The 21,255-nt window shown below is 52.2% G+C and overlaps 2 protein-coding genes across 5 annotated transcripts in view; both read left to right on the top strand.

Annotated features, from left to right (window-relative positions):
* LOC144936181 (ubiquitin carboxyl-terminal hydrolase 22-like) overlaps positions 1 to 7,302 on the top strand; it is a 29,363-nt gene extending 22,061 nt beyond the window's left edge. The window contains exons 9-13 of the mRNA XM_078863126.1: positions 666 to 792; positions 1,249 to 1,340; positions 2,140 to 2,202; positions 3,677 to 3,826; positions 4,637 to 7,302. Of these exons, the coding sequence (XP_078719252.1) occupies positions 666 to 792; positions 1,249 to 1,340; positions 2,140 to 2,202; positions 3,677 to 3,826; positions 4,637 to 4,679 (475 nt within the window). The 3' untranslated portion in view covers positions 4,680 to 7,302. The remainder of the gene's footprint in view (positions 1 to 665; positions 793 to 1,248; positions 1,341 to 2,139; positions 2,203 to 3,676; positions 3,827 to 4,636) is intronic.
* A 2,864-nt stretch (positions 7,303 to 10,166) lies between these two features.
* Positions 10,167 to 18,236, top strand: LOC144936130 (uncharacterized). 4 transcript variants are annotated; one of them, XM_078863037.1, is made up of 7 exons: positions 10,167 to 10,220; positions 11,399 to 11,461; positions 12,377 to 12,495; positions 13,446 to 13,662; positions 14,224 to 14,383; positions 14,961 to 15,128; positions 15,715 to 18,236. In XM_078863037.1, the coding sequence occupies exons 4-7, from the start codon at positions 13,649 to 13,651 to the stop codon at positions 16,402 to 16,404; spliced, it is 1,032 nt and encodes a 343-aa protein (XP_078719163.1). In that variant the 5' UTR covers positions 10,167 to 10,220; positions 11,399 to 11,461; positions 12,377 to 12,495; positions 13,446 to 13,648; the 3' UTR covers positions 16,405 to 18,236. The 4 variants fall into 4 exon arrangements, with proteins under 4 accessions (XP_078719163.1, XP_078719171.1, XP_078719145.1 ...); XM_078863045.1 differs by lacking the exon at positions 10,167 to 10,220 and having other exon boundaries at positions 11,212 to 11,461; positions 14,997 to 15,128; XM_078863019.1 differs by lacking the exon at positions 10,167 to 10,220 and having other exon boundaries at positions 11,215 to 11,461.
* Positions 18,237 to 21,255: the final 3,019 nt, after the last annotated feature.

The raw sequence follows: 21,255 nt of genomic DNA, 5'->3' as shown, positions 1-21,255 counted from the left end.
TGCACGGTGTGCTGCCCCCCCCCCCCCCCCGATCGCGACGGCGACAACGTTGGTGGCCGCCCTCCTCGTCCGCTCTCGCTTTGAAGGGTGCACCCCCCCAGTGGCAGCTGCCCCTGTGTGTGTGTGTGTGTGGGAAGCGCCACAGTGGCTAGGAGATGTTAACTCCCTCGCCCGGTACGCAGGTGGTCGTGGGTTCGATCCCGACCCTGACGCCTGCTGCTGTATATTAGGAGTTTGCGTGTCTCTCTCCCCGTGGTCGAGTGGATTTTTCTCAGGAGTCCTCCGGTTTTTCCCTCCACATTTAGAATCGACATCACCACGCGTTTAGAGTCTTAGGCTACTGCTATACATTTTCACGTGATAAGTAGTAGTACATCGTAGCTCTCCAAAAGAGCTACATAGCTCAGTGGAGCTTAGATATGGGAAGAAAGCGGAGAACCCCGAGGAGACTCGGGGGAGAGAGAGTGAGAGAGGACGTACAAACTCCACCCGGGAGTCAGGGGATCTGTTTGTTAGTTTAACTTGCGGTAGGCTTTCGCGACCAATATTATGACTCTATGACGTCACCGGGTGGCTCACGAGCGCCGTCCACGGCTCCTGGGTGTTGATTGGCGCTCGTGGGTTCTGACCGTGGCTCGTGGGGTTCGCGCGGCCGGAGAGCGCAGGTTCACGCGGCCCGAGTACTTGGGCAGCAGCGCGAAGATCAAGTGCAGCGGCTGCCGGAGTTACCAGGAGTCTACCAAGCAGCTGACGATGAAGAAGCTGCCCATCGTGGCCTGCTTCCACCTCAAGGTTCCGCTGCCTCCGCCGCCGCGGCGTGGCTCTCCTTGCAACCCCACTCACCCCCGACAGCGCCAGCAGTAGGGGCAGCAGTAGGGGCAGCGCCAGCAGTAGGGGCAGCAGCACGGGCGGCAGCAGCAGCACGGCACCCACTCGCTGGGCAGCGCTTGTTTAGCGATCGCGGCTTCAAAGCGATCGCCGTGCACTGGCATCAGAACGCACAAGCATTAGACACGTGTCCTTGCCGTGTCTGTCACGGAGCAAGCAAGCACGTAAATGAATAGATAAATGGAATATCCCGTCAGCCACACGGCCTTCTGCGAGCTCATCATTTTAAAGCAAGCAAGCCTGACTGGTGATGAGATACTGAATGTTGAAACTGGTCCAGAGTTGGCTTGTTGTTGAACCGACGTGTTAAACTGCTGTGATCCTGCGTCACTGTGTGTGTGTCTGTGTGTTGGTTTGCAGCGATTTGAGCACTCGGCAAAGCTGCGCAAAAAAATCACCACCTACGTCTCCTTTCCTCTGGAGCTCGACATGACGCCGTTCATGGCATCAAGGTGTCTACACGCACGTACACGCACGCAACTGCGTTGCACACACCCAAACCCACCGCACACGTGCAAACATCGTCACTGGGGAGACAAAGGCGGCTGGGCGTGGTGTTGGTCACCCACCTGCGCGTGTACCTTACCGGCCTTCATAGGTGCTACTCGCTCACAGCACTTGCCTCCTCCAGTTGAAGGCTACATGGGGGATGTTTGTGCGGTGAGCCGTTGGCACAGTGGTTCACGCACTGCGCTGCGAACTTGGCGACCCGAGTCCGATACCCGCACAGGGCCGACATCGGTCACAAATATCTGCTAACTCCCTCGCCTGGCATACAGGAGGTCATGGCTTTCATTGCGACCCTGATGCCTGCTGTATATTTGGAGTTTTGCATGTCTCTCTCTGCATGGTCAAGTGGATTTTTCTCCGGGTTTAGAATCAACAGGCGTTTAGAGTATTTTGCAGAAATAAATGTCCACACGATAAGCCACTTTGTTGAGCTATCATTTGTGGCCAGGTCGCTTCTGAAAACTAAATATATTGCTCAGTGGGCCTTACCTGGTAAGATAAAAAATTGTTTAGTTTCAGTTTTTTTTAATGAGTAGGTTCCCATTTGGAACTCTCATCCGGTGTGTAAACGCGAACCGCCGGGCATAGGCCCGACCGCACCATTCGCGGGCGGCGCTCGCTAGCGGCAGGGCGCGGCTGCCCCAGCGTGCCTGTGCGGGCCACACGGTGGTGGTGGGGGGGGGATCTTTGTGCCGTGTGACCTTGTGATCTCGCCCCCTGTGCGCGCGTGCGTTTGCACAGCAAGGAGAGCCGCGTGAACGGGCAGCACCAAGCGGGAGGAGACTCCCTGAGCAGCGAGAACAAGTAGGTGGCGGCGTCCTCCCGCTCGCGCTCGACACGACCTCCGCTCTTCGCGGCCGTAACTTAAGCACGCCGTGGTGTGACGCTGGTTGTCCCCGCAGCGAGAAGGGCCTGGGTTCGATTCCCCGACTCGAGAGGGAGAGGCCTGTCTCTGAGTGTGCATGGCTTGGTTCTCTCTCCCCCTTGTGCTGCATGAGTTTCATCCCGGGCTCTCGGATTGGTCCAAAACATAAAAAATTACCCGTTTGGGATCCGACACACAGCAGCAGCAACATCGCCTCCCCTCCCCCCTGTGAATCTTGGCAGGACCCTCCTGAGAGAGTCTTGAGACTCGGTGAGGCTTGTCCAGGTTGAACAAATGGAATCATAATAATCAGATGATTTAAAGGCTACAACTTAAACTCTTAAACTATTTTTAATGTTACCAGGTAAGTCACCACTGAGCTATGTAGCTCTTTTTCAGAAGCGACCTGGCCACAAATGACAGCTCAACGAAGTGGCTTATCATCACGTGGAAATGTATAGCAGCCAAACACTCTAATCGCGTTACGTTGATTCTAAATGCGGAGGGAAAACCCGGAGGACCTGGAGAAAAATCCACGCGACCACGGGGAGAGAGCACGCCAACTCCAATTATACAGGTTATTGTGAGGGTCGGGATCGAACCCATGACCTCCTGCATACCAGGCGAGGGAGATAACATCTCCTAGCCACCGCGGTCATTTAAGTACTTTCGATTTACGCTCTGATTTTCAAGAACGCGTCCCGGGCGTAAACCGGGTTATGCCTGTACCTGCAAGTCACTCGGTTGTGGTTACTCGTGCATTAACTTGAGACTCAATGAAGCTTTCCTGGTTAGATTATAATATAATTAAGAAAACTGTGGCAATCCGAGTGATGCAGAGAACAAACCCATTCCGGTGCTGTTTTTGTAAACTGAGAGTAACGTATATCAATTACGTTCTGTTCATTTATCAACTTAAACGTGTCCCACTGTAAGTTGGATGCAATGCACGTGTGCGTGTGTGTCTGCTGATGGAGCGGTAGTGTCGCAGTTAGCGCGTTGCGCTACTACAGCCAATACCAGTGACGATTATCTGAACCAGTCCTGGGCCTCCCCTAGGTGGACTCAGCTTCAAATAAGTACTTGGTGCAGTGTGTAAACATCGCCACTGGGGAGAGAGGCGGCCGGGTATGGTGCTGTCTACCCACCCCTAGTGTGCCGTGCTGGCTTTCATAGGTGCTACTCGCTAACAGCACTTGCCCTAACAGTATGTTTAGGCTATATACGGAATAATTATCTTTGGTTGTCTGCCTGCGTGTGTGTCTGTGCATGCGTGTGTGTCTGTGTGTGTATGCATGCGTGCGCCTGTGTGTCTGCGTGTGTGTGTGTGTGCACGTGTGTGTCTGCGTGTGTGTGTGTGTGCACGTGTGTGTCTGCGTGTGTGTGTGTGCGCGTGTGTCCGTGCGTGCCCAGGTACTCGCTATTTGCGGTGGTGAACCACCAGGGCACGCTGGAGAGCGGCCACTACACCAGCTTCATCCGGCAGCACAAAGACCAGTGGTTCAAGTGCGATGACGCGATCATCACGCACGCCGGCGCGCGGGACGTCCTCGACAGTGAAGGGTGCGTGGACACCACGCTCCTCTCCTGCCTCCTACTTCCTTCCACCTACCTCCTCCCTCCTAACACGGAACGTGCACCGTTATAACACGGAACGTGCACCGTTATATTGCAGTTTCTGAGCGGTAGATGCTGAACTACTTTTTGTAGCTGGGCGGCTGAGCGGTAGTGATACAGTACGCGGATTGATACAGTAACGTGGATCGATACAGTAACGTGGCAGCGTGCACTCAGTTATTTGTCCCGCCATCTGTGTGGTGTGCTTAGTAGTAGTAGTACATCGTAGCTCACCAAAATTATCGTTGCATTATTTATGGGGAAATAGTTTTCGCTTGCCGTGTTTTTCGCTTCACGCAACACTTTTCAGTAACACATATTCCGTGTTAAGCTATTCAAACTATGTTTATTTTACCAGGTAAGTCCCACTGAGCTCTGTAGTTCTTTATCAGAAGCGACCTGGCTATCACAAATGATAGCTCAACAAAGTGGCTTATCACGTGGAAATGTATAGCAGCCAAATACTCTAAATGCATGATGTTGATTTTAAATGTGAGAGAAAAACTGGAGGATCCGGAGAAAAAAACCATGGGGAGAATGAACATGCAAACTTCAAATATACAACAGACATCGCCAGGGTCGGGATTGAACCCACGACCTCCTGCGTACCAGGCGAGGGAATTCACATTTGGCCACCACGGGGCCCTTAAACGAGAACTTGCTGCAACAATAAAGTAACTCTTGAAGGAGACTGTTGGGGTTTGAGACGATTCTAACCCCATTTCTGCCACCTCCTCCCTCACCGTTGTGCCACAGGTATCTGCTGTTCTACCACAAGCAGTTCCTGGAATACGAGTGAATGGTCTTGGAACGTACAAAAAAATCCCATCCGCGGCTCGACCTGACTGCGTGATACGAGGAAACGGAATACAAAGTGGAGTGTAAAAAACAAAACAAACTAATAACTGCATCTACCTGAAGTAACCGCGAACTATGAGAGAGTACTGGAGATACTTGAGAAAAACCCTGACCCTGGACGGCTGGACGGGGGGACGGGAGCTGACGGCTGCTACCATTGTATTACATTGAAATGGTCGGGCTGCATTCCCTCAAACGAACGAATGTTTGCGATGCACTGATGCTCTCTCGCCCGCCGCCGCCGCCACTGCTACGGCTGTGGCTCCAGGCCAGCGAGCAGAGCTTGCCCCTAGGCGGCCACCCAGACCTTTGCTTGGGCTCCTCTGTATTAAAAGAGAGAGAAAAACTTTAAAAAATACAAAAAAAAAACTCGTGACTCACTACACATCCAGTAATTGATTATTGTGCCAGTTTACAAAGCTACCAAAATGAGGTGCAAATGAATCCTTTGTGCAAAAGATATGCTCTAGTTTTCTTTGGGTTCCTTGCGTTGTTGGAAATATTTGCATAAAGGTTTATTTTGTTATGTCATGGAGAGTGGCTGCGCCGACAAAGTGACGGTGTTTGTGACGGTGTTTGCTGTGTTTCATTTGTGAGTGAAGGTGTTTGGCGGACCAGACGCCGAGAGACACCGGCCCTGTCTGCCACAAGTGATCCTGGTGGTGGTGGTGGTTTTAAAAGGCCCTACTAGGTCCTACTATGTCCTACTAGGCCCTATTAGGCCCTACTAAGGCCTACTAGGCCCTATTAGGCCCTACTAGGCCCTACTAAGCCCTGCTAGGCCCTACTAGGTCCTAGCAGGACTGCTTGGTCCTGCTAGGCCCTGCTAGGCCTTGGCCCTACTAGGTCCTGCTTGGCCCTACTAGGTCCTGCTAGGCCTTACTTGGCCCTGTTAGGCCCTGCATGGCCATATTAGGCCCTGCTAGGCCCTGCTTGGCCCTGCTAGGCCCGGGCGCCACCTCGGGTGGCAAGGCCGGCGTTTAAATCGCCATCACGGCAGAGATTTAACAACAACCACCACGCCGGGAGCGTGCCCACGGATTTGTTTCTGTTCCTAGTCCATCACGAGACAGAAGTTTAGAAAAAAACAAACCATGTTGTTGGTGCTGAAAGCACGCGTCTTACCACTAATTCGTAACAATGCAATCGTGTAAATTTAGTTTTGTGAAATCGATGCACAATTTTTATTTTGCCATAGACGAGTAAGATAACTGATTTGGCAGCTTTAAAGATGTTAACAAAAAAAACTTGATTTTGGGTGTTGCCTGGTGAATGTGTGTGGTGGGGGGTTTTTTCTTTCTCTGTGGACTAAATATTTTTGAGGTGACAAATTGCGTTGCATGTCCTCAACTGGTTTTACAAGTACGGCCGTGATACCGTTCAGACGGCTTCTCAGTGGCAATGAAACGTGATGTGATGCAACCTTTGTGTTAAGTAGCGACTAAAATACACCGCGGTCAACACGATAATGTCACGTTGTAGCAGTCATACTCTGAGCAAGGCATACTTTGAACTCAACATGTTGCAGTATTGGGATCTCCAGTGCATCGCTTTATGTACAATTTTTTTTTTAACCTGTAGGTGAATGTTACAGGCATGTGATGAGTCCTCAATTTAACTAAATCCTTATGCTCACGACGTACGTATCAATTCTTGCATGTAAGCATAAGTTATTTTTGTTTATTTGTACAAATGTAGAAGGTGTTTATTTACATTGATGCAAGCGGTGTGGCGGAACACGGGTAAAAGTAACACCGTAGAGATGGGGGATGGTAAATGATAATGGTGGTCATTAGATTAGGCTGTAGACACGAGGCAGTACAAATTACTTCTACAAACGAGACAGTACAATTGAGATGGACTACAGCTGAGACGGTACAGATAAAACCGGTCCAGAGAAATCGATTCGCGATCACGATTCGCTAAGTCACAGGACAAGCCAGCTGCTCCGACTGAGACGATGCAAACAAAGCAGATGAGACGACAATGACGACGGCGCAGACAAGACGGGACACGAGATGAGGGGGGGACAGACAGTATAAATAAGACGGACACTACAAGTGAGACGGTAAAGGCAAGATGGACGAGATTTGTTTTTCAGTTCGTGACGTCTGTTCGTGTGTTCACGTAGCCAACCACGCGAATCAGAGGTGCGGGGGAAGGACAACAAACTAAACACACAAAGCAGTACTAAAGTAATTCGTTTTCAATTTTGATTTAGAAGTACTTCGCTCCCTGTGGCTTTCAAATATCAGAAGCTAGAGCGTTCCAGACGACCGCAGAAGCACCGCGTCTGGATTCGTGACAATTGGTGGCACTGGAGGTGCCCATCCACCGTTGTCTCCAGAGGGGGGCCACCCTCGCCACACGAGGTTGGCACCGATTATCGCAAGCCCACCCAGACAGCAGTCGTGTCTTGTAATTTCACATTTAAAATCCCCGATTATGTCATTGACAAAATGTTGCCTATTGGGTGAAATCATCATCGCCGGCCACAATCCCCCGAATATTTTTTTGTTCAACACAATCACTGTTAAAAAAAATCACGCAATGACTAAAAATAACCCAAGTTGGTTTTTCTTTTTTACGAAAGGACGCTGGGTGTGTGTTTGATTGGTGTGTGTGTGAGCTGGACGCTGGGTGTGTGAGCCAGCGTACTGGCAGGGCCCATATTCCTTGTGTGACTCATCCCTCCAGCTCCTGAATGATCGCTCCACCAGTGAATTCCACCACGGTGAAGGACAACGCTTAGAAGTTTCTCGACTAAGTTGATCACGGCCGATAAACCCTTCGACTTAGGGGTGGAGAGGGTCGCGCGCAAATAAAACCGTGGTTGGCTGTGACCCTGCGTCTCGTGTTGGTGGCATTCGATCCATTTTTGGGACCTCTCCCACATTTTGTTTTAGCCGGGATCAAGATGAAGTTGGCTTTCTTGTGCTCCTCTGCACCGTAGCGTTGCAGTCGGTTTTTTTACGTTTAAAAGGCCAAAAACAATGATTAACACCTGCCAATATTGCACTGTGTATGGAACGCCGTGTTGGTGCAGTGTGTAAGCAGGGGCGGATCGCGTGGCTCCGGTGCCATGCCGTACGGGGCAGCGCGGCCTGCACGTGGTGGTTGTGGGTGGATGCCACGCGGGGATTTGTGCCCCCGTGTCCCCCAAAAGACACATTTTGTCACCTCATAAATGTGATTTTCTTTCTGTCTTCTGTTGATCGTTAAAACTCAGCAAAGCGGCACCACGTTTTGCAACGGTGGAAGGGAAATGGGCCACAAACATATCCTTTGCACATTTTTTTGCTGTATTTTTAAGAAATGTTATTTTTGTATTAGTTATTTTTTTTAGTTTTTGTTCTAACGTGCCAAGGTATTACCATCTCGTGTGCACAGCTGCTCTCGATGGGTTACATTTCTTAATTGATGGTTATTTTTTTATCTCTACGTTTGTTGTACGTGGCGTGCGTTGTGTTTTTGGTGTTCCGTGAGAAACTCTCCCCGCTCCGTCGGGGCTGCGTTTTGCGGTAATTGCGTTGCATATCAGGCACACTGGCTGTGTCACTGGCCATGTCACTGGCCGTGTCAGGAACACTGGCTGTGTCACTGGCCGTGTCAGGAACACTGGCTGTGTCACTGGCCGTGTCACTGGTCGTGTCACTGAGTGTGTCACTGGTCGTGTTACTGCCCGTGTCACTCACTGGCCGTGTCACTGGCCGTGTCCACTGGCCGTGTCACTGAGTGTCACTGAGTGTGTCACTGGCCGGGTCACTGACTGTCACTGGGTGTGTCACTGCCCGTGTCACTGAGTGTCACTGAGTGTGTCACTGGCCGTGTCACTGGTCGTGTTACTGGTCGTGTCAAGGTCCATCTTGCACTGAGGACTGCGCGCAGCTGCTTGGGCTGTGCCCATCCAACAGTCTGTAATCTAAACAACAACAAATACACGGAACTAAATAAATTCCATCTGACCAAATTCCTGTTTCCTTCGTCGCCATGTGTGTTGTTGTTGTCGTTGTTGTTGCAAAAGCTGCTGACGTCAAGGAGTCGTGGTAAGGGTGGCACAGCGGACACACTGGAGCGTCACGGCAAGCATCATTCCCTGGGTTCCACTCGCGACCTGGGCGCCGTGCGGTGTGGAGATTGTCCCTCTCTCTCTCTCTTCCCCTCGTGCTCTGTCTGGCTGAGCTCAGATTTCTTCCCAGAGCTAAACTATTAAACAAGCCCGTGTCATTTGGTATTGGATAAAACAATCTTGCAAAAAGTGCCTAAAAATTACTCAATTGGGATTACAACAAACGCCATTCGCCACTAAGTGGCGGTGACGTCACCACGGCGCTTGTGCCAGGCTAGGTGCACGTTGAGGCCACGTGAAGTGTCGAACGCCCGCTGGCAGGAGGTCAACGTGGCAGACCCAGCAGGTGCCACTGACTGAGACGAGTGGCCCATGCACCACCACCACGTGTGCCCCCCACTGCGCCAACTGAGACGAGTAGCCGATGCACCACCACCACCTGTGCCCCCCACTGCGCCAACTGAGACGAGTGGCCCATGCACCACCACCACCTGTGCCCCCCACTGCGCCAACTGAGACGAGTGGCCCATGCACCACCACCACGTGTGCCCCCCACTGCGCCAACTGAGACGAGTGGCCCATGCACCACCACCACGTGTGCCCCCCACTGCGCCAACTGAGACGAGTGGCCCATGCACCACCACCACGTGTGCCCCCCACTGCGCCAACTGAGACGAGTGGCCCATGCACCACCACCACGTGTGCCCCCCACTGCGCCAACTGAGACGAGTGGCCCATGCACCACCACCACGTGTGCCCCCCACTGCGCCAACTGAGACGAGTGGCCCATGCACCACCACCACGTGTGCCCCCCACTGCGCCAACTGAGACGAGTGGCCCATGCACCACCACCACGTGTGCCCCCCACTGCGCCAACTGAGACGAGTGGCCCATGCACCACCACCACGTGTGCCCCCCACTGCGCCAACTGAGACGAGTGGCCCATGCACCACCACCACGTGTGCCCCCCACTGCGCCAACTGAGACGAGTGGCCCATGCACCACCACCACGTGTGCCCCCCACTGCGCCAACTGAGACGAGTGGCCCATGCACCACCACCACGTGTGCCCCCCACTGCGCCAACTGAGACGAGTGGCCCATGCACCACCACCACGTGTGCCCCCCACTGCGCCAACTCCCCACCGCCTCCACCTGCACGGGCCTGGGCCGTGCTCCACCCCCCCCCCTCCTCAGCAGTGACGCGTCACTGCTGAGCAACGCAGCAGCGTCACTTCTCGGAATCGTGGGTGAGGGGGGCGTGACGCGGGGGGGTGAGGGGGAGGTGAGGGCGTGACGCGGGGGGGGGGCCCAGGGGGGGACGAGGCGCGACCCCCACCACCACCACCACCTTGTGTCGTTGCTGCGTTCGGCGTCTCCACCTGGATCCTCCCTTGCGCTCTCCCCGCCGCTGGGTAAGAGACAGAAAGAGATACAAAGAGGGACAGACAGAGGGAGAGACAGGGAGACAGAGAGACATACAGAGAGAGCTGCCTCTGTGGCACCGGTGCTTGGTGTTTGTGGTGGTGCTGGTGGTTGTGGTAGTGGTGCTGGTGGTTGTGGTAGTGCTGGTGGTTGTGGTGGTGGTGTTTGTTGTGGTGCTGGTGGTTGTGGTAGTGCTGGTGGTTGTGGTGGTTGTGGTAGTGCTGGTGGTTGTGGTGGTTGTGGTGGTGCTGGTGGTGGTGTTTGTTGTGGTGCTGGTGGGTGGGGAGCGGTGGCGCAGTGGTTAGCGCGCTGCGCTTCGAACCCTGCCCGCCCGAGTTAGATTCCCGCTCACGGCCATCAACAACGGTGACGATTATCTGAACCGGACGATTATCTGAACCGGTTCCTGTGCCTCCCCTAGGTCGACTCAGCCTCAAATGAGTACCTGGTGATGTGCATTAAAAACATCACCACTGGTGAGACAACGGCGGCCGGGCGTGGTGCTGGCCACCCACCCCCTCGTGTGCCGTGCCGGGCATCAACAGGTGCTGCTCGCTAACAGCACTTGCCCCAACAGCATGTTAAGGCCACATGGGGAATCTTTGTCTTTTGATGGGGAGCGATGATTGGTGACGCCGCGGTTGGCGCACTGCGCTCCGGGCCCAGGAACCCAAATTCAGCTCAGGGCCAGCGACGATTCGGTCTTCAACGAGTGCCCGATGCGCTTTGTAAACATCAGCGTTGGGGTGACAAAGGCGGCGTTGGGGTGACAAAGGCGGCGTTGGGGTGACAAAGACGGCGTTGGGGTGACAAAGGCGGCCGGGCGTGGTGGTGGTGGTGCGCGCTAACAGCACTCGTCCCAACAGACTGCTGCTCTCCGTACCGACAGTGTTCTATTTGAGCAGGCCAGGCCCACTGAGATGTGTGGCTCTGCTTGCCAGACGGCGCTCACAGATGAGAATAAGCAGCCGAGCGAAGCGGCTCATTGTGCCGGCCCGACACGTGGAGGGGGGAAACCCCGGGGAGCATTCGACGCGACCGCGGCGGACGGAACCCCCACGACCTCCTGCGGACCCGGCGAGGGCGATAACACCTCGCCGCCTCCACGCAGAGGCCCTCTGGCGTTCCACACGATGACCTCATGTGACCCCCCCCCCTCTGCCCCCAGGTCTCCTGCTCCTCCTGCTGCTCACACGCGAGAGGAGCCGATATCGGCGCTTGCACTCGTTGGGTGAGTTCATCCCAGTTGGTGGCGGTGTACACCACGCGGCGCTAGGGCCAGAGCCGAAACGTCGTAGGTCGGGGTGGGTGGGAGACTGAGGTGGTCCCTGCCACCGTAGTCACCCACGCCAATGTATTGAAGGTGGAGGGGTTACCAGCCCCTCGCACCCGTCCAGAGCCCCCGTTTAGCCACTGTGGTGGTCACAGTCGCTGTCCACGACAGCGTTGCCCGTCCGGCACCAGGAGGAGGTCGGGGGTTGTTTTTGCCGCTGGCTAAAGCACAGCAGGGGGCACAGTAGGGGGCACAGGTGGTGCATCAGCCACTCATCTCGGTCATCTGAGTCAGTCGACCCGTGGCACCTGCTGGGTCTGCCCCGTGACCTCCTGCCAGCGGGCGCTCGACACTTCACGTGGCCTCAAGGTGCACATGGCCTGGCACAAGGGTCGTGGTGACGTCACCGCCACTTAGTGGCGAATGGCGGTTGTTGTTGTCGTGTGTGTGTAAGTATGTGTATGTACGTGTGTGTAAGTTGAATCTATTTCGCACCGTACGTTGACAACCGTGCTAATCGGAGGTGCGGGGGAAGGACAGCAAACTGAACACAAACCACAACTATTACACCCTCTTGTAGCTTTACTAGACTTGGGGCAAGTGCTCTCAGTCTAAGCAACCATACAGCTACAAAGACACCCCTATAGCCTCAACAAGACTAGGGGCAAGTGCTGTCAGCACACACGCCGAGCTGGACATGAGCCCAGGAATCGCGCCGCTGCTCGTGATGAACTTGCCCTTGATGCTGCTGCTGATACTACTGCTGATGATGCTGATACTGCTGATGCTGATACTACTGCTGATGATGCTGCGGGTGGTTTCCCTCCAATGGGGCGGTGGCGTTGAGTCACGTGACTCGCAGCGCGCGCCCAGGCAGGGGAATCCCCTCGCGCGGTGACGTCACTTCTCGGTCGCCCGCGGTGACGTCACTCAGCTCCGACTCCTCCTCGTCCATCGTTCCTCTTCAGTCGTCTCGAGCCTCCGCGCGCAAGGTGCAGCTCTCTGACTCTGTGTCTCTCTGTGTCTGTGTGTCTCTCTCTCTCTGTGTCTCTCTCTGTGTGTGTCTTTGTGTGTCTCTCTGTCTATGTCTCTCTGTGTCTCTCTATGTCTCTCTGTATCTGTCTCTCTCTGTCTCTCTCTCTCCCCGTGGGTCCTCCCGGGTTTCCCCTCCACATTTGTAAACTGCGTTTCGATTATGTTGCTGCTATAAATGTCTACCCTGACAAGCCACTTCGTTGGGCTGTCGTCTGTGTCCAGATCGCTTCAGAAACATTGCTCATAGTTCAGTGGGCTTTGCCTGGTTAACACAATAGTTTAGTTTTGTGTTCGTGTCTATGTGTGTGTCTATGTGTGTATCTATGTGTGTGTCTGTGTGTGTGTCTTTGTATGTCTATGTGTGTGGCTTTGTGTGTGTCTATGTGTGTGTCTCAGTCTTTGTGTGTGTCTATGTGTGTGTCTTTGTGTGTATATGTGTGTGTCTGTGTGTGTCTTTGTGTGCGTGTCTGTGTGTGTCTGTGTGTGCCCCTACAGCCTGCTAGAGGCTTTGTCTTTGTCGTGTGGGGAGCGGTGAGCGCTGCGGCACGAACCCGGAAAACCGGTCCTGTACTTCCCCTAGGTCGATTCAGCCTTAAATGAGTACCTCGTGTGATGTGTGAACATCGCCACTGGGGAGACAAAGGCGGCCGGGCGTGGTGTTGTAGCCGAGGTTGAGATACTTGGAACCGCAAATAATTCGGGGGTTGTTTGTCACATTTTTCTTTACAATTTAAAGTTTATTTTTGTAACTAACACTCGCTATGGGATACATGAGTAGCGCAGCTTATGCCTTAAACTATTTAAACTTTAAACAAACAAAAAATGTAGATGGTAGGCTTAACCAGACCTGGGAATTGCAGCCGATACCTTCACGATAAACCCCGTCCCTTCTCCCCCTCTACTCCAGCGTCTCCTGCACATTGAGCCTTGTGCTAGACAGCCTCTGTGGACGACAGCCTCTGGACGACATCTCTGTGGGCAGCTTTCACACCGGGCAGGGCGCGTATCCCGCAGCTCACCGTGAGACCGCGACCCGAACCACTCCACGCTTGGAACGGAGCCCCGGCCCCGCGCATTGCCGATTGCAGTTTTCCCGAGGACTTCGACGAAATGGATTTTCAAAGGTAGAGGTCACACACCCGGCACTGACGCGGCGTGAGCGCGAGGAGCGAGTCTGTGTGTACGTATGCATGTGTAGGTAGCCACACCGTGGTCATCGGAGGTGGGGGTGGACAACAAACTAAACACAACGAGTATAACCTTGCAGCGTGATGCCACTAGCAGCAGTACGTTCAGCGGGGGCGCCGCGGTGGCTAGGAGATGTTAACTTCCTCGCCTGGTATGCAGGAGGTCATGGGTTCAATCCCGACCCTGTGTGGATTCTTCTCTGGGCCCTCTAGTTTTTCCCTCGACATATAGAATCAACGTCACGCGTTTAGAGTATTTGGCTGATGCTATACATTTCCACATGACGATAAGCCACTTTGTTGAGCTATCATTTGTCGCCAGGTCACTTCTACAAAAAGGTCTATATGGCTCAGTGGGTCTTGCCTTGGTAAAGTACAAAACAATGACAAGATCTGGCTTCCGGTTGCGGACAATTCCCTCTTGCCGGTGAAATTACTTGAACATTCGTGCTGCTCTGTGGCCCTCTCAGATGGAAGGTCCCTTCGTTGTCTTTGCAGGAGTCTGAAACAACAGAGGGCGCTGGAGGTGATGAACGACTACAGACGGCGCTTTGTCAAGTCTGCGAGCAAGTTCATCATGGTGGTCTACACCTATGGCCGGCAAGAAATTCAGAAGGGGAGGCTGAACAAACTAGACTTCCGCTCGTATCTCAATGAGGTGAGTAACAGAGAGGAATATGGGCGGCGCGGTAGAGAGATGTTATCTCCCTCGCCTGGTATGCAGGAGGTCGTGGGTTCGACCTTAATGATGCCTTTTGTATATTTGGAGTTTGCGTGTCTCTCTCCCCCTGGTGACGTGGATTTCTCTCCAGGCTATCCGTTTTTTCCCTCCACACTGAGAATCAACCTGCGTTTAAAGATGATTTAGCTGATATAATTTATTACGCGATGATAAGCCACTTCCTTAAGCTATCAATCGTGGTCAGGTCGCTTCTGAAAAATAACGAATAGCTCGGTGGACTTTACCTGGTAAAATAAAAATAGTAAATAAAAAAACGTCGTGTGTTTTAAGAGGTTATTAACCTTTGTCCAATAAGAAACCAGCAGTGATGTCACAGCATAGGGCAGTGCATTGGCTATGTCCCTCCTGCCGGGGACTCAGTTCTCCCATTGCCTACGTGCAGTTCCACAAACCCCAAACGTAGATTATTTCTGAGGGGTTTACTGCGTCAAAGCAATTCTAGATCGTAGAGTGTGAAGTGTATAACAGTGTGTGCCATGCACGTGTGTATCAGATTGTTCACTGCATCTTCTTCCTGGGACAACTGCAGCAGCCGAGCGTGGACCCAGAGTGCATGTTCCCCAGCAAGCGGGCTCTGTCCGCGATGCGCTCACTCACGGCCTTCACCTCGTTCCGCTCGCACACTCCGAAGAGGATGCCGGGCTCCGTGCTACTCCAGATGGTGAGAAACGGACCCCTCAGGGAAAAGGAGTTGTCGCTATTACGACAAGAGACACACCTAGTGTCCCCTACACTTGGTGGTGGCGAGATGTTATCTCCCTCACCTGGTTTGCAGGAGGTCGTGGATTCGATCCCAACCCTGACGCCTGCTGCTATATATTTGGAATTTGCATGTTCTCTCTCCCCGTGATCGTGTGGATTTTTCTCCAGGCGGTTTTCCCTCCACATTTAGAAACAACCTAAGCCACTTCATTGAGCTATCATTTCATTTGTGGCCAGGTCGCTTCTGAAAAAGAGCTAAATATCTCAGTTGGCTTTGCCTGGTAAAATAAACGATTGGCACGTAAAGCCACAAGGCAGGATGTTAAGTTGATTGTATTAAGAACCTTTCACAGCATTGATTAGATGATCTTTGAAGGATATCTGGCTGATATGACCCCAAACAGTTTTGATATCAGCCAAAGTCACCTCATCCTAGGGGTTACCTGTGATTATTTCACCCAAAAATTAAATTTTGTGTTGCGGAGCTGAAGCTGCCCTATCTGGGCCTAGCCGAGTAACGCAGCGTGGCTCCTGTGCCCTGCCAGGTGGAGCAAATCGAGGGCTCCAACAGCCAGCAGGAGATCCTCAAGACACTGGCCTTGTTAGGCACCGACATGCTGGTGAACGATGCGGGCGGAGGTGGCGGTGAAGATGACGGTGGTGATGACGGCAGCGGCGGCGACGCTGTCCTCAACGTCTTCTCGCCCGTCGGGGTGAAGTCTTTGGTCTACGGCGAGGGCTCAAGCGGCCGCTACGCGTGGGGCGCCTCTATAGGGAACCTTCGGCCCAACGCCGCTCGCGCCGCGCGGGCGCTGGGCCGCCTCTTCTACCTGAACCCCCTCGTGGTCGGCGCCATGTGCGGCACCCGGGGGGAGTCGTGTTTCCTGGTGTTCCACCGGGGCATCCGCTGCACGAGCTACACCTGTCACATGGAAGGCGGCTGCGTGCGCTTCCGCCCAGATGCTACGATGGCTGCCGCACGTTATTGGACGGGGTTCACGCGCGGCGCGTTGTCGTGCGGGCGGGCGGTGGCGGGCGTGACAGGAGAGGATTGGGCGGCGTGCGAGGCGCTAAGAAACCTGCTGGCGCTGCCCGACGGCCAAATCGGCGTGACGTGTCTGGGGAAGCCGGCGTCCAGGCAGGGAGAGACGGAGCTATCTCTCAACGCTCTCGTGGGCAATGGTCCCGGTGACAACGGATCTCTGGTGCCCTTCGACCCATCCGCTCCGCTCTAGCCAGCGGTGTCACTCGCAAACGGAATCCGAATCTTTATTTATCCTGGAGAAATCCGATGAGCTTCGCTGTCCATCGAATTTCTGAAGAATGAGCTTCATAGCTTGTTGGATTTCTCCGGGAAAAATTACGATTCTTTCACCTAACATTGTTTTTTTTTAAAGCTTTGTGTTATATGGCACGTATATAATTAATATACTGTAACTAATATGATGTAATACTAAAACAATGTTGTTTTATATATAGCGTGAGGATGCGGATGATCTTTAAAGATTTTTCCGCATCTATTCATTCTATTCATGCAATCGCAGACGGGCCATGAGGCAGCCAGCCATAAGTCTGCACTGTCTACTGCCCAAGCGGTTCTTACTAAACATATTCAGATGTTTTTAGCCACTTGATGTTTTACATTATGTATAAACACAAGGCCTGAATGAACACGTTGGATATGTAAGGTGCTGGTGTGTCAATGCATTTTAAATGTTTTAATGCATTTTGACCGTCAGTGCTCATCCTGTTGCAAATAATGTATCATATTTTGGTACTGGCAAAGGAGGTCTAATTATAGATTCTTACCCCGAGCCCTCATTACTTTGATAGTGCATTGTCTTTGAGCTGTACGCCTTTTGGCGTCCTCTGGTCGAGCCACAGATATTATCATAGTATGTGTTTTGTTTGCATTTTGACTGTAAGTATTGTGGTTAATGCAGACATGAATCCTTATAAAAAGGTTTCAGTTTTGTTGCCAGAAAAAAGGGGAAAACCCCCATTTTTATAACGTAGAACTTGTGTTATAGTGCAACAGTCCTCACATCCGCATTTTCTATGCATTATGTGTTGATGTTAATGCCTGCAACTATTGACCAGGAGTAACTCAACGGTAGGACAACGTGCGTTTGGTGGCGGGAGATGAGGGAGACACGGTCCGAGGTGTGACGATGTGCGATTGGCGGCCGGGAATGACGTGACAGGGATGAGTGGGGAGCTGTGTGTGACGGGAGGTGGAACTGAGTCGAACCCCCGACCTTTCTCGGCATGTTAGTGTGGTACACGAGTGTTGTTGCGGTAAAGCCTCTCTATCTGCGGGGGTATGTTCTTGAATACGCTCGTGGACACGGAATTGGCGCGTAGCGAGGGTTAGCCGTACCTGTGCGTGCATTATTGTATGGGGCGGCACCGGTGAAAGTTGTGGAGCGGTGTTCGTGTCGATTCCCTTTGCGTGACTCGTGGTTGAATTGATACATATTGAAATCCATAATGGAGGTTTTTTTGGGTTAGATCGCGTAAATATAAATGTCGCTAAACCTGCCACCACCCGACACAGCCAGTTCGTAAGGTTTGTCAATTATTGACCACTTCAGTACACCGGTGTGTTGGAGAGTAAATCCACATTTACAATTTAACCATTTTTTTGTTATGGATAATATTGGTCGCGAAAAGCGACGTGTCGAATATTAAAATATTGCTTGCTGGGTGGTTCGTGCTTAAGTTTCAAATGCCGTGTTTATATCATTTTTATTTGTAAGGTTGTAGCTATTAAGGGTTCCCCCCCCCCCTTGTCTCCCCCCAGTATGTGAGTTACCGCTCCCCGTCGCCCTTTATCCCTTCCCATATAACCCCCCTCCCCCACCCCCCCATCGGCGAGCCATCGTTCACCGGCCTCGCGTTGCAATAAAAATATGGGAACAAATGTTCGTGCGATTCATCCTGCGATTGAGTTTGTCAACTCTCCTAAACTCTCTCCGCGTTCACGCGCGGTGTGCCCACGTGATACTCGACTCGCGTTATAGCGAGTGAGCACGACTCGCTATAACGCGAGTATAGGAGCGCTACTGCAGTAGACTATAGGAGTGCTACTGGAGCGCTATTATCCACGCGTTATAGCGAGTATCGTAGCGCGTGACGGACGACTTTCTGAGCCGCCTGTTCGGTAATGCTGGGAGCTGCTTTGTCGAAGTGGTGGTCCTGAGCTTCGGAGGTCTTTTTCAGAAACCGGCCTGGCCACAAATGACAGCTCAACGAAATGGCTCCACCATCATGTGGAAATGTATTGCAGCCAAATACTTATAAAACGCATGTTTATAAATTCGGAGGGTAAAACCCGAGGACCAAGAGAAAAATCCGCGTGACAACGGGGAAAGAGGCACGCAAACTTCAAATATACAGCGGCAGGCGTCGTCAGGGTCGGGATCGAACTCGAGGCCGACCGAAACTTAATTGCTGGTTTTGGCCGAAAACGAAACCAGACCGAAAGTTAAAAATTTACATTTTTTTAACTTTCGACCGAAACCGAAACTATGCCGAAAGAGGCCATTTGCCAACATTCGAAACCGACTTTCGGTGGGCCTCTCGCCCGAACCCACTTGCGCCTGCAGCGCGGCAGAGGTCGTCAACATCTCGCTCGGGCACTGCCACCAAGGCACCCCGCGAGACGCGCCACGGCCGTCGTGGGCAGCTGGCGCACACGCGGCGGACGGAGCGATGTGGAGTTGTTATCGTTGGCAGGGGAGCGAGGGGCGAGATACTTTGACGATCGCTTGCTGCTGATGCTGCTGCTGATGATGCTGAAGATCGCGCGCGCCGACGTCAGCGATGACGCGCGCAGTCCAAATTGTATCCCACAATTCCGCGTGACATTCGTTTTGTGTTTAATTTATTTTCTTACAAACTTCACTTTCACTATCGGAGCTGCATTGTTGCTGCTTTTAAATATAAACACACCTCAATTATGTAGAACAGCATTATCGTTATTTGTTATTTTATACCTGAAAATAATAACGAAGTAAAGATGAATAAATTATTAAAATGTTCATCTTTCGCGCGTCTAAATTATGTAATTGACGCACGGCATCATGGGAGTCGCCTTTAGCTCCACCCTCCAATGACGTCATCGATCGAGCACTCGCAGCGTAGAGTGAAATAAATAAAATTGATAAATGTTGCGCAATTAATTACGAAAAAGTGAAGTTTGTAAAGCATAGAGTTCGATGTTCTACAGAGTATATAATAACCCAATACAACCAAATCAATAACGTACCAATGACCTCATCGTTCAGATACTTTAGCGGGAAAACCGGCGTGACGTCACTACTTCCTCAGCTGAGTGGTGAGCGGTTGGGAGTTGGGACTGCGGGATATGGTGTCGCGGGTTCAAACCCCGCGTCATTTCTATGCAACATATTGCATATTAATTTATATTAATTTAACACTTTAAGCAATCACTGATGAGATTAACAGCACCTAGAAACCGGTATTACGGATACTAATCTCAGCTCGAGGTGGCGGAGACGATTAACATACAATACACAGCTCGATTAAACTATTTAAAACATTCAAATTACGAACGTTTAAAGTGTAATTATTTTTTTATATTTACGTTTGTTTACATGTATTATTTTGGAATGCTTTGATGTCTGCCGGACGAGTCGCCATCGCCAAAATAAAAGACATCCGAGCCCAATGGGACTCTTGATATAAAATACCGCCGCCTCGTGATTCTCAGTCTCTGGTCTACAGCACAATGGGAGATTCGCAAACCGGTTGTGCAACCAATCCCAATACGCATGACCAATCAATAATGATCAATAACGATCATGCCACACGTCCCCGCCCACAATGGGAGATTCGCAAACCGGTTGTGCAACCAATCCCAATACGCATGACCAATCAATAATGATCAATAACGATCATGCCACACGTCCCCGCCCACAATGGGAGATTCGCAAACCGGTTGTGCAACCAATCCCAATACGCATGACCAATCAATAATGATCAATAACGATCATGCCACACGTCCCCGCCCACAATGGGAGATTCGCAAACCGGTTGTGCAACCAATCCCAATACGCATGACCAATCAATAATGATCAATAACGATCAATAACGATCGTGCCACACGTCCCCGCCGTGAGGCCATCAGGAGCCGATCTCAATTGTGAAGCCAAAGCCCCCAGACCTGTAGTCAACCCCCAGGGGGAGAGGCCCTCCTCCATGAGGCCCTCCTGCTGCAAGAGGCCAGGGAGACCGCGGGGTGGGTGGTCGGTCACAGGCAACACAGGGAGATGGTGAGATGGATTTATTATCTTGACTTGTGTTATTATGTTACAATCAATACGTTAGGAAACCGGCAGCAGAGGTTACGCGATAATCAGCAGAGCGTCACGGCGATGTTGTTGATGTTGTTGAATATCGTTCGGAACGGAAAGTGTGTCGCGTTTCTTAAAATCGGGGCTAAAGATGTGGCTTTTTATAATCTAATTTTAATCTGTGTATACCGTTCTTATTTTGTTGGGGTGACTTAAAATGTAATTGTCACGTTTTTGCATGCGCAATAACTCTGCGACCATTTAATCGTCGTTAATGTGAGAGTTTGACTTCATTTCACCTGAACGGGGCTGCCACCACGTGGCCCCACCAGTGGCCGTGTCACGTGTGAGGCGGGCACCCCGAGTGGGAACCCCCCAGGGGCCACCAGCTGAGCTGCTGCTGCTGGGTTCCACTTTGCTTTAAACGAGGACCCCGTGCGATGTTTAGACTTCAGCGTTGCGGAGACGAGGCGGCCGGGCGTGGTGCTCGCCACCCATCCCCCCACCCCCCCCCCGTCTTGGCATGCTGCCGGCCTTAATAGGCGCTCGCTAACAGCACTTGCCCCCAACATTCTGTGATAAAAAGGGCGATACGGGGAGGTCTTTGTAGCAATGACGAGCCGAGATCTCCTTTGCGTCGAATTCCGCTCTAATCGGAACCACGCGTAGCGTCACTTTCAGTCGATTATCGTGCTGTGACGTCATCGCGCACACGTGCGTGATGACGTCACGTGATTCTCAGTATTGAGTAGGGTGCGTGCTGACGTC

The sequence above is a fragment of the Lampetra fluviatilis genome, chromosome 1, assembly GCF_964198595.1.
Source record: "Lampetra fluviatilis chromosome 1, kcLamFluv1.1, whole genome shotgun sequence".
Classification (NCBI taxonomy): Eukaryota; Metazoa; Chordata; class Hyperoartia; order Petromyzontiformes; family Petromyzontidae; genus Lampetra; species Lampetra fluviatilis.
This window is presented reverse-complemented; position numbering and strand designations above follow the sequence as displayed.